At 44.2% G+C, this 13,300-nt stretch overlaps 1 protein-coding gene across 3 annotated transcripts in view; it reads right to left on the reverse strand.

Moving 5' to 3' along the window:
* ptprbl (protein tyrosine phosphatase receptor type B, like) overlaps window positions 1–13,300 on the reverse strand; it is a gene marked incomplete at its 3' end in the record, with an annotated part of 53,205 nt that overhangs the window by 11,299 nt on the left and 28,606 nt on the right. For all 3 annotated transcript variants that reach the window (XM_082159626.1, XM_082159624.1, XM_082159625.1), the window contains exons 9-21: window positions 13,223–13,300; window positions 12,863–13,126; window positions 11,529–11,792; window positions 11,149–11,412; window positions 9,236–9,505; window positions 8,903–9,166; window positions 7,164–7,430; window positions 6,775–7,059; window positions 3,977–4,255; window positions 3,758–3,901; window positions 3,385–3,649; window positions 3,125–3,231; window positions 2,937–3,042 (exon numbers count right to left, since the gene is read on the reverse strand). The exon at window positions 13,223–13,300 is cut by the window's right edge and continues 186 nt beyond it. In XM_082159626.1, the coding sequence (XP_082015752.1) occupies window positions 2,937–3,042; window positions 3,125–3,231; window positions 3,385–3,649; window positions 3,758–3,901; window positions 3,977–4,255; window positions 6,775–7,059; window positions 7,164–7,430; window positions 8,903–9,166; window positions 9,236–9,505; window positions 11,149–11,412; window positions 11,529–11,792; window positions 12,863–13,126; window positions 13,223–13,300 (2,857 nt within the window). The remainder of the gene's footprint in view (window positions 1–2,936; window positions 3,043–3,124; window positions 3,232–3,384; window positions 3,650–3,757; window positions 3,902–3,976; window positions 4,256–6,774; window positions 7,060–7,163; window positions 7,431–8,902; window positions 9,167–9,235; window positions 9,506–11,148; window positions 11,413–11,528; window positions 11,793–12,862; window positions 13,127–13,222) is intronic.

Genomic DNA, 13,300 nt, shown 5'->3' on the forward strand with positions numbered 1-13,300 from the left:
CATAAACCCACCAGCTACAACTCAAACTGATCATCACAGACCCACCAGCTCCAACTCAATCTGATCATCACAAACCCACCAGCTCCAACTCAATCTGATCATCACAAACCCACCAGCTCCAACTCAAACTGATCATCACAGACCCACCAGCTCCAACTCAATCTGATCATCACAAACCCACCAGCTCCAACTCAATCTGATCATCATAACCCCACCAGCTCCAACTCAATCTGATCATCATAAACCCACCAGCTACAACTCAAACTGATCATCACAGACCCACCAGCTCCAACTCAATCTGATCATCACAAACCCACCAGCTCCAACTCAATCTGATCATCATAAACCCACCAGCTCCAACTCAATCTGATCATCACAAACCCACCAGCTCCAACTCAATCTGATCATCACAAACCCACCAGCTCCAACTCAATCTGATCATCACAAACCCACCAGCTCCAACTCAATCTGATCATCACAAACCCACCAGCTCCAACTCAATCTGATCATCACAAACCCAGCAGCTCCAACTCAAACTGATCATCATAACCCCACCAGCTCCAACTCAATCTGATCATCATAACCCCATCGTTACAAGTGCATCATTCATTGGACAAAAAGGAGAAAACATGACATAAAGTTAAAGTTTTGCGATAGCACTGTCATTCGGAAATTCTTTTGGTCACAATACCAAAAGAGACTATGATTTGGACTTGGACAATACCCTTTGACTAGTAACCAAAAGTCCAAATCATAGTCTCTTCTGCACCAATTTAACTGATATAAATACTAGTGTAGAACATTGCATAGAAACCGTGTCTATTCCTCGTTTAGTGAGATCAAATAATAAATCTACTGCAGGATCTAGGAAAAATCTAATTGTTATTAAAACAGAAAATGTTGCTATTAGTAAACAAAAACTATTTCTAAAGCTAGGTCTTCTAAACATTAGATCACTCACACCTAAGGCAGTTATTGTAAATGAAATAGTCACAGATAATAGCTTCGATGTACTTTGCCTTACTGAAACCTGGCTTAAACCAAATGATTATTTCGGTATTAATGAGTCTACTCCTCCTGGATACTGTTATAAGCATGAGCCCCGTCTGATTGGTCGTGGCGGAGGTGTTGCAACCATTTATAGAGATATTCTAAATGTTACTCAGAAAACGGGTTATAAGTTTATTTCATTTGAAGTACTTGTACTAAATGTTACGCCCTTAGATGTTAGAAAAACATCCCTATTATCTCTAGCCTTGGCTACCGTATATAGACCGCCAGGGCCTTACGCTGATTTCCTAAAAGAGTTTGCAGATTTTCTCTCAGGCCTATTAGTCAATGTCGATAAAGCATTAATTGTTGGAGATTTTAACATACACGTAGATAATCCAAATGATGCGTTAGGAGCTGCGTTTACAGATGTATTAAATTCATTTGGGGTCAAGCAAAACGTCACCGGACCAACACATCGTCTTAATCATACACTCGATTTAATTATATCACATGGAACCGATCCAACCGATATAGATATCATTCCACAAAGTGATGAAGTCACTGATCACTACATGGTAACTTGCATATTACGTACTGCTGTAATATGTCATGCGGCGTCGCGTTATCAACCAGGCAGAACAATCCTCCCATCCACCATAGATAATTTCTCAAATTGCTTATCTAATCTGTCTCAGCTGCTGCCTGAACCCAAACAAACAGATGAACTAGAAGAACTAACTAGCACTATGAGCACCATTCTCTCTAGAACATTGGATGTGGTTGCACCTATTAAATTAAAAAAGGTCAGAGAGAAAAATAAAGCACCATGGTATAACAATACTACGCATGTTTTAAAGAGAGAAACCCGTATTTTAGAGCGTAAATGGAAACAAACTAATTTAGAGGTCTTTAGAATCGCGTGGAAAGACAGTATGTCACGTTATAAAAAGGCCCTAAAAGCGGCCAGGGCTGAGCACCTCCGCAAACTAATAGAAAACAACCAAAACAATCCAAGGTTTTTATTTAACACCGTGGCTAGACTAACAAATAAACAGACGTCACCCGAACAAAATATCCCGTTACAGTTCAGTAGTAATGATTTCATGAACTTCTTCACTGAGAAAATAGAAAGCATCAGAACCACAATTGTAAACGTTCAATCTTCAATCGCGCCTTATAATTCAGCTTCAATTATCACCCCGCAAGAACAATTACAGTGCTTTACAACTATAGAACAAAAAGAGTTAAATAAACTTATCACTTCATCTAAAACAACAACATGTTTATTAGATCCTATACCAACTAAACTACTGAAAGAAGTGTTAGACTAATCCAGAACCACCAAAGGAGGGAGAGCTTTTTCACATTTGGCTCCAAAACTCTGGAATAGTCTTCCTGATACTGTTCGTTGCTCAGACTCGCTCTCCCAGTTTAAAACTAGATTAAAGTCGCATCTCTTCAGCCAGGCATTCATATAATCCTACAGTTCAAACTACAATCCGGCCTCTAGCTCATAAATGCCAGAGGAGAACTGGCCCCCGACTGAGCCTGGGTTCTCCCAAGGTTTTTTTTTCTCCATTAGGTCACCTGATGGAGTTTTAGGACACCATTAGGTCACTTGATGGAGTTTTTCGGTTCCTTGCCACTGTTGCCTTTGGCTTGCTCAGTTGGGGATATTTTGGGGATATTTAATTTAATTTTATCAATCAATAAATTCCTCTTGAAACAAACTTTGTTGTATTATTTTAATTTAATACTGTGAAGCTGCTTTGATACAATCTGTATTGTGAAAAGCGCTATACAAATAAACTTGACTTGACAATAATTGTGTAGTGAAAATCTGTCACTACACCATCATCATCAGCCTCCAGTCAGAGCATTCGAGTGCTCATGTTCAATGTTCAATGTTCATTGTATTGGAGTTTTAATAAAGCTGGACTCACATTTTGTGTGCTTTCTGCCTGCAGATCAGCAGGACGATTAACCCCACCATGGTGGCGATGAGGAAGAGTCCAGCGCTGACCCCTTCGATGACCCCACTCAGCGGCTCTGAACACACACAGATATGAGGAATTAACACACACGTCCGTCCGACTGATCGCCCTCAGCATGGCTGAGCCGTGTGTAATACCTGCGTCTGTCACGAAGGGCTTGGAGAGGAACGTATCCGTGAAGAGCGGAGAGAGGAACTCCTCGTGACCCTCATCAAAGAGTTTGGTAAACGCTCGAACGCTGAGTCTGAAGATCACGAGACAAACAGTGGAAGAGATCAACAACAACTCAAATATTAGTGTGAGCATTTAACCTTCACATGTGTAGGATCATGTGTGTTAGAGGGAGGTTAGGTGTATCTATGGTGAGCACTAGCACAGGCTCCTGACTGGCCATCACCTGTATGAGGTCTTGGGCTTCAGTGGCCCATCGCAGAAGACCAGCTGATCCTGAGCTGCATCAGCCGATGGCCTCTGGTCACACCGTCCTCCCAGGCTCTCCATGCCCGATCCCAGGTGGATCTCGAACTCCTGCGTGGAGCTCTGGCTCTCGTCGCAGTGGCTGCGGATGAAGCCGGTCTGGTACGCTCTGACAGAGCTGTTGGACCTGTAGTCCAGGTACGAGGGAAGAGGATGATGCTGGATCGGCTGCTGGTTTTCACTGTCTGGATGCAACCAGAGAGAGGAATCAGTGCATTACAGGCTTGTGTAAGGAGACTGGCTTAGCTATCGGTGCATGACACAAAAAAAGATAAAGAAAGATGTCTCCCAACCATCAGACTCGGTGACGATGATGGTGAAGAACTTCACAGCGCCGTTGATATCACTGAACCAGCTGCAGTTGAACTGGAAGAAGATGGTGGACTTGGTGATCTGAACTGAACTCTCCTCAACGCGAGTGGAGGGCAGAGGTGGACCTGAGAACACATAAACAAGCCTATCAGTGAACGCTCCTGTCAGAACGTTATATCGAATGAAAAGCCCAAACTCACGGTCTATCATCGTCACCACCGTTTCCACGACCGCCTCGCTGGTCATGCTGTCAGAGATGACCTTGACGGAGACCGTGTAGTGTTTATGAGGCTCCAGGTCTTTGATCAGATAGACGGTGTTCTCTTTGAGCGTGCGTCGCGAGTACACCATCTTCTGAGAGTCCTTCCTGGAGCACTCGATGGTGTAGGAGTCGAAGTCCGCTTCTGGAGGAGTCCAGGAACAGCTGATGGCCGTGGAGTTCTGCGGACGGCAGTGCAGACCCTGGACACGCACGGGCCCTGAAGACAGCACACAACACACACACTACTGCTTTACCCCCAGACAACACACACACACTACTGCTTTACCCCCAGACAACACACACACACTACTGCGGGCCCTGAAGACAGCACACAACACACACACTACTGCTTTACCCCCAGACAACACACACACTACTGCTTTACCCACAGACAACACACACACACTACTGCTATACCCCCAGACAACACACACACTACTGCTTTACCCACAGACAACACACACACACTACTGCGGGCCCTGAAGACAGCACACAACACACACACTACTGCTTTACCCCCAGACAACACACACACTACTGCTTTACCCACAGACAACACACACACACTACTGTGGGCCCTGAAGACAGCACACAACACACACACACTACTGCTTTACCCCCAGACAACACACACACTACTGCTTTACCCACAGACAACACACACACACTACTGTGGGCCCTGAAGACAGCACACAACACACACACACTACTGCTTTACCCCCAGACAACACACACACTACTGCTTTACCCACAGACAACACACACACACTACTGTGGGCCCTGAAGACAGCACACACACTACTGCTTTACCCACAGACAACACACACACTACTGCTTTACCCACAGACAACACACACACTACTGCTTTACCCACAGACAACACACACACACTACTGTGGGCCCTGAAGACAGCACACACACACTACTGCTTTACCCACAGACAACACACACACTACTGCTTTACCCACAGACAACACAGACACACTACTGTGGGCCCTGAAGACAGCACACACACTACTGCTTTACCCACAGACAACACACACACTACTGCTTTACCCACAGACAACACACACACTACTGCTTTACCCACAGACAACACACACACTACTGCGGGCCCTGAAGACAGCACACACACACTACTGCTTTACCCACAGACAACACACACACTACTGCTTTACCCACAGACAACACACACACACTACTGCGGGCCCTGAAGACAGCACACAACACACACACTACTGCTTTACCCACAGACAACACACACACACTACTGCTTTACCCACAGACAACACACACACACTACTGCGGGCCCTGAAGACAGCACACAACACACACACACTACTGCTTTACCCACAGACAACACACACACTACTGCTTTACCCACAGACAACACACACACTACTGCTTTACCCACAGACAACACACACACTACTGCGGGCCCTGAAGACAGCACACAACACACACACTACACTTCAGTGCTTTATTGTACTGGTGTCTTGCACTGTTAACCCTTGTGCGTCAATTAAACAAAGTTATAAAAGGACAAAAATGTCTGAGTCAAAAACTGTCATAAAACTTTGAAGCTTGGGAGCGCAGACTTAGGTTTGGTCTTATTTTAAAGAGACCCTTGGCAGATTATTGTTGAAGTAAAAAAAGTTATAGAGGTTTAAATTTATGAAAATGATTTATATAAAATGAAGACTTCAGATGCAAAAGCCTCTGAAATTTTCTTCTAAAATGAGTATTTTAATCAAGCTCGTATATTTAAGTTCAGCAATTTCACTTTAATGACAATTAATAGGTCATTTTCATTGCCATTAAAGTGAAATAAGTGAACATAAACATACAAGCTTGATAAAAATGATCATTCTAGAAGGAAATTTCAGATTTGCATCTGAACTCTTCAAATATATATTTTATGAAACATTTTGAACTCTAAAACTGCTAGAAAATCAAAGTCATTAATCTACACAAGTTGTGCTCCAAATGTGAGGTTGATCTCTCAAAACACGAGCTTTCAGTGAGAGTGTGTTCAGGCGCAGTCCCAGATCATCCCAAACTCCACTGACACACACACACACTGGCTGGATTTGGGATTTGCAGTTGAGTTTTCTCTCGCAAATATTACAGGCACACACACACACAAACACAATGTTTTATACAAGCCACACTCTGACATCCATACCAACACACCCACACAACTATAGCTGCGTAATCTATCCATTTGGCTCTATTTACTTTATAGGCCAAACCTGAGAGAACTGCACCATCCGGGAAACATGGTCACATTTGAAGCATTCCCAACAGAATAATATCCTGTTAACAAAGATTGCATAATTTTATAGTTAAATTTCCCTGGGATTAAAAATTGCAGTTTTAATGGGTTTCAACGGGGACATTTTTGTCCAAAAGGTCCTGAGTGGAACTATTTTGTATTACTGGTGCAAAATAGATTTTTTAAAGGAAATGGGGGTGAAATAGTAAAATTCCAATAAAAATACACTCCTGTACCAAAACGTATGCAGTTTGCAAAATGATTTAAACAAATAAAATAATAAAAAAGACATTGTCCATAAGGACGCACAAGGGTTAAGCATTGCATACTCTAGTGCCGGTCTTCACAACACTACAGAGAAGTGCAGCTTCCCTATCATGTGACTGTATAGAGTGTGTTTGGGACATGCAGGTTCCAGCAGAGACGCCTGATAAACGGGCTCTTATAAAGCGCTCACTGACTTGTCCTGATGCTCATGTAGATGGGCCAGCTGTAGCTGGGGTTGTTGGAGCCAGCGCCGCTGACCGTACACAGGCTGATGTTGTACCGGCGGCCGGGGAACATGCCCTTCAGGATCCGGCTGCCAGATGTGGGGCTGTGGTAGGGGTTGAACACGGACAGAGGGTCCTTGGGGATCCACTGAAGGTCAAAGTCATCATAATCAGTGTTTTCTGGCCCGCTCCAGGTCATCTCCAGTGAGGTGTTCGTGACTTCTCCAGAGGAGAACGAGACCGGAGGCCGAGGGTCTACAAGGGAATCAGTACTACATTTAAAAAGTATTGATTCTACAGTTCTGATGAAGGAAACTGTACCAATGACCCGTCTTCAGGAGTTCTGAGATCGCTCTTACCCGTCCTGCCGGTAGTGGCTGCCATGTTGGAGAGATCTCCACTGTGAGTCAGGACCACGGCCCGGTAGAGTCGTCCAGACACCAGGCTCTGAAACTCGTGACTCTGGCTCTCCGGGCCCAGACTGTGCTGTGTGTGTGGAGTCCCGTCGGGGTTGTAGATCAGGAGTGTGTAGCGGCTCACTTCACCCTCGGCCTGTTTCCAGCTCAACCACAGACTCTCAGAGCTGCTTCTGCTGTCCGCACACAGGGACGTCACAGCCGCAGGGACTGCAGAACACGGTTAACCAAGCTTCTGATTACAGCATAGACATTAATCACAGGTTCTGGCTTTCATGGTCAAATGTGAACACAATAGTAAATGTGATGAAAGTATGATCGTGTTTCCGGTTAAACTGCCACGACACTGAACTACCAGGGCTGTCAAAATGGCTGAAAAGCTCAATTCGAATTTCTTAAATATTAGCAAAATTCTAATTATTTTCTAATACTAAAGGCAATATTTAATGTTAGAGAAAAGAGAAAAGTACTGTATTCGTAACTACATCAACACACAACAGCAAACTGACATTCAGAAACACACTTCTACTCTCTACATCTACATATCGATCATCACACACACCAGACGCTCTTGATCTGAGCGAGTGCTGAGCGCTGTCACACACACACACACACACACACACACACACACACACACACACACACACACACACACACACACACACACACACACACACACACACGCACACACACACACACACACACACACACACACACACACACACACACACACACACACATGCTGAGCTCTTTCTGTTGACAGTGTTTCAGCTGATGAACACACACACACACACACACACACACACACACACACACACACACACACACACACACACATGCTGAGCTCTTTCTGTTGACAGTGTTTCAGCTGATGAACACACACACACACACACACTCACTCACTCACACACACACACTCACACACACATGCTGAGCTCTTTCTGTTGACAGTGTTTCAGCTGATGAACACACACACACACACACACACACACACACACACACACACACACACACTGAGCTCTTTCTGTTGACAGTGTTTCAGCTGATGAACACACACACACACACACACACACTGAGCTCTTTCTGTTGACAGTGTTTCAGCTGATGAACACACACACACACACACACACACACATGCTGAGCGCTTTCTGTTGACAGTGTTTCAGCTGATGAACACACACACACACACACACACACATGCTGAGCGCTTTCTGTTGACAGTGTTTCAGCTGATGAACACACGCTCACTCACTCACACACACACACACACACACACACACACACACACACACACACACACACACGCTGAGCGCTTTCTGTTGACAGTGTTTCAGCTGATGAACACACGCTCACTCACTCACACACACACACACACACACACACACACACACACACACACACACGCTGAGCGCTTTCTGTTGACAGTGTTTCAGCTGATGAACACACACACACACACACACACACACACACACACTGAGCGCTTTCTGTTGACAGTGTTTCGGCTGATGAACACACACACACACACACACACACACACACACACACACACACACACACACACACACACACACTCACACACACATGCTGAGCTCTTTCTGTTGACAAATATTAAAAATTCTAATTTTTATTTGACAGCCCGAATAAATACACAAAAAACTGTCAGATGTGTGGTGGTTGTTCACCTGTCCGGGCCCAGATGGATGTGTCGTTGGTCTGATCTCCACTGCGGGTCCGAACCACCACCTTGTACGGCGCCCCAGGTCGAAGGTCATGGAAAGAACATTCCTGCATGCTCACCGGTCCTGGTTTCTGAACATGCAAGCTTTCGTCTCCATTATACAGGAACACATCAAATCCATCAAACTCCCCGTCCGGCGGAGTCCAGCGGAACGACAGGCTTGTGGTCGTGTTGCTCCAGACCGACAGGTTATTAACAGATGCTGGATCTGCAACACACACACTCTCAGACACTGTAACAGGCCCGTTCATCACCATAAAACTGACGGTCTACTCACAGGTTCTGCCCTCAGCCTCGGCGTCATTGCTGCTGATTCCTCCACTGACGGTCTGCATCCGGATGCGGTATCTCTTCCCCGGCGTGAGCTGTGTGAAGTAATGCTGACTGGTGTCTGCGCTCTGAGAGCTATTAGCCACCAGAGTTCCTCTCTCATCCAGAATCTGCAGCCGATAGCTGTCGTACACCCCCCGCGCCGCCTGCCACGACACCAGCAGACCGGCCGTGCTGCGCTGGTTCTCCACCTGTAGAGCCCCCACCGGCGAGGGAACTGCAGGGTTTACAGAGGAGTTCGGGAAATCAGGAATAGATAGGGGTGTAACGATACCCTCATGTCACCATTCCATACATATCACGATACTGTATTATTGCGATACTCCAGGACATGGTAAAGGGTTAACCAAAAATGTACTGTTGATTAAAATGCTAAATTTTGTATTGCATTGTGTGTGTAAATGAATAGGCTTGGACTCCAGAAACCAGATTGCCAGGACAATGGTGACATCAGAATAACAATATTCATGATTCTGAAGATGAAAATACAGAATTATTTTAGATGAATATGCTTGCACTCTGTCACTTTTACTGGTAACATCAGACATTTGGCGTTATCAGGACCCACACATATTCCCCCATTGCATTATTATACAATTTACTCAAAATTATATAGTAGTTTAATGTAGTAGTAGTAGTGACACAGGGCCTTATCTTGCACCCGACGCACAGCGGACTTTTCCCTCCACAGACGCACGTCGGTAAATTAGGGAATGAACTTGCGCTCCCGGGGGCGGTTCAGCGAAAAGAGGAGGCGTGTTCCGGTGCAAACATTCCCTGGTGCTATTCTGCAGTTCCAGAAAACAATTCCGCCACTGACCAGGAGAAACCTAGTCTAAAGTCAGCGGCGCGTTGCGCATGTTATTCAGATGCTATTTTAAGGGCGCATGCTTGGCCATAATGTAGCGTGTGCACAACACACACACACACTTTGTTGCAGCAGTTCTCATTTTCAAGGAAAAATATGAACACACGAGGTAAATCAATGCTGTGTCCATGAAGATGTGAAAAATAGGCATAAATCTAGATTACACATTTACCCAGATTATCATACGCCTGTTTAACCGAAGCTAATCTGGGTGTTCCTCCATCCCCAATGTCACTCCTCTGTGTGTTACGGCCCTGATGAGAGCGTCGGTCTCCTCGGCTGTGAACCGCTCCTGGCTAATCCGCCGTTATAATAGCAATCCGCCATGGAACAAGCGCGCCTGCTCTTAAAGGGAATGTGAGATGACACTCTGATTGGTTTATTTCACGTTACGCCCAAACCACACCTATGAGTAATGAAGCTACTTCAGACCAACACATTTTAGATTTGCGTCGGAGAGTCATTTATCCCGCCGGTATAATAGCAACAGCACCCGAGAATCCGTCCACAAAGTTACTTGCGTTTCACGCTTGATACTTGCGTTTCAGACCGTTAAAATAAAGCCCTAAAACTCTGAAAACCTTAATTTTTTTCTCAGACAGTCATTTTCATTTTGTGTGAACTATCCACAATAAACATGGTCACTATCCTCGATACATATTGTTGCATTTTTGTATTGCAATATATTGTGACAACCCTAGTAATAGAGCAACTGAAATAGGTTTAAGTAGGCCTAAACTGAATATTTTAATATTTGTATTAACAGAATGATTGAATGAATGAATGAGGTATTTATATAGCGCATTTTCTATGTATGTTTCTATTTTCTATTTCATCAAAATCCACCCCAGGCTGTACAACACACTGATTTAACCATGATGTTGTCAGGCATGTGTTTTTTTTTTAAATGAAGGTTTGATTATTGCTTTTATAAAACAGCATGCAGCAATACGATAAAGACACCAACGGAACACGATTAATCGTTATTTCACCTGTCCGTCCTGTTTCTGTGCTGTTGTTGATCAGAGATCCGCTAATTGATGTAACGGTTATCATGTACTGCTGTCCCGGCAACAGATCCTGGAAACTCATCTCAGTCACATGTTTAGGGACTGATCTCTCTTCAGCCGGGCCGCCCATCTGAGAGAGGGACACAGTGTACCGGTCCACATCACCCTGTCCCGGCGTCCAGTTCACTCTCAGACTGCTGCTCTCACTGCCGTTACTGATGTGAATGTTCTTCACTTTACTGGGAACTGAAATAGAAAGAAAACATCACAACCTTAAGTATTTCCCAAGATAACTACAGTGAAGAGTCACATTTTTCAACTTTCACATTTCTCCGATATCCACATGCAGCAGTGAGATGTACCTGTTCTGCCTTTGATGAACTGCACACTGAGGTTTGGACCACTGAAGGTGGACACCACGATCTTGTAGAGTCTTCCAGGAGTGAGTGAAGAGAGCAGGTATCTGTTAGTGCTGCTGGTCAGTGTGATGGGTGGAAACACCTTCATGTCATTAAAGAGCAGCTGAACCTCATAATGATCCACATCTCCAGGAGGAGAAACCCACGTCACCAGCAGATCCTCAGTGCCGCTGTCAGCTAGCGAGAGGTTCTGCACTCCTGCCGGCACTGAGAGAGAGAACATAATAATACTCAACTAAAGTACAGAACGACAAGAAGCTGAACTACAGAACAACATAACTACAGTAAATTAAACTACAGAATAACAACTAAAGCAAAATACAAAGCCACAAAACTACTGTAAACTAAACCCCAGAATTACAGTAAACAATTATATGGTCTAATTTACTGTAGAACTGTGATAAACTAAACGATTAAGCAAAAGAGTTACAGTTAACTAACCTACAGAGCTACCAACTAAGGTAAACAACACTGTAAAGCTAGAGAATTACTCTGAACTAAACTATAGAACTATGGTAAAATAAACTACAGTACAACAAACACTGTAAACAACACTGTAAAGTTTTATAAATCAAAACTGCCTAATGTTACTGAGTGAAATGTCCACCCAGGACAAGCTACAGGACTGTGAAGCTTTGGGGGTGTTGGTGGACTCGATCTACTACATCTGTGTTTTGATCTGTGTTTTTTAAATATTTTTTTAAATATTGCTTTTTTCAACAATGCATGAAGATAGAATAACGATAGAAGATCCAAAGTAATAACTAAAGGCAGTAACATGTTTAAAATTTTAAACCATATATTTTATTTGTGAACTGATGTTCAGCTGTTCTTTTTCATAGTTAACTTTTATTAAGTTCAGTAAATACTGATCACAGACACAAAGATTTACCTTTATTTCCCCAAGCTGATTGCTCACTAAAAGTCATGTTTTTAGGCCATTTCAAGTTTGATTTTGACGTGACAAAGACGTGATTCACGAACAAGGACGAAAACAAGAGGCAGGATTTATCGCACAAACCAATCATATCCAATCATAGCGCGATGAAGGCATTGCCTCCTCGCAGGAAACGCCCCTGCTACAGAAGTACAGTAAAATGAGCTACAGAAGTACAGTAAAATGAGCTACAGAAGTACAGTAAAATGAGCTACAGAAGTACAGTAAAATGAGCTACAGAAGTACAGTAAAATGAGCTACAGAAGTACAGTAAAATGAGCTACAGAAGTACAGTAAAATGAGCTACAGAAGTACAGTAAACCAGCACAGGCATACTTACATGTCCTTCCGTGAGTTGAGACACTGGACTCATATTTCCCACTCCATGTACTGACAATCACAGTATAGAGTCGGCCTGGCACCAGCCCACTGAACACACACTCATTCTGAGTCTTGGGGACCGTCTTGTTCTGGTGGAAGATGTTGTTGTGCTTAATGGAGACATGATAGTAGTCGAAGTCTCCAGCCGCGGGCCGCCAGTAAACCTTCAGATGGTCATCACGAGCCATGTGTGTGGCCGTAGGGTTCAGCACTGTGGAAGGTTCTAGAGCAGAGAACCGTAGAATAATGTGAAAACCAACTACAAACACCTCCATTACAGGAACTAAACCTGGACAAAACTGCTTATGAATCTTCTTACGTGTGCGCTCCTGAACCATGGTGTGGTTTTCATACTCTCCACTGCGGCTGGTGACGGAGATGCTGTAGAGACGTCCAG

Source organism: Leuciscus leuciscus (assembly GCF_965113295.1).
Source record: "Leuciscus leuciscus genome assembly, chromosome: 25".
Taxonomy (NCBI): Eukaryota; Metazoa; Chordata; class Actinopteri; order Cypriniformes; family Leuciscidae; genus Leuciscus; species Leuciscus leuciscus.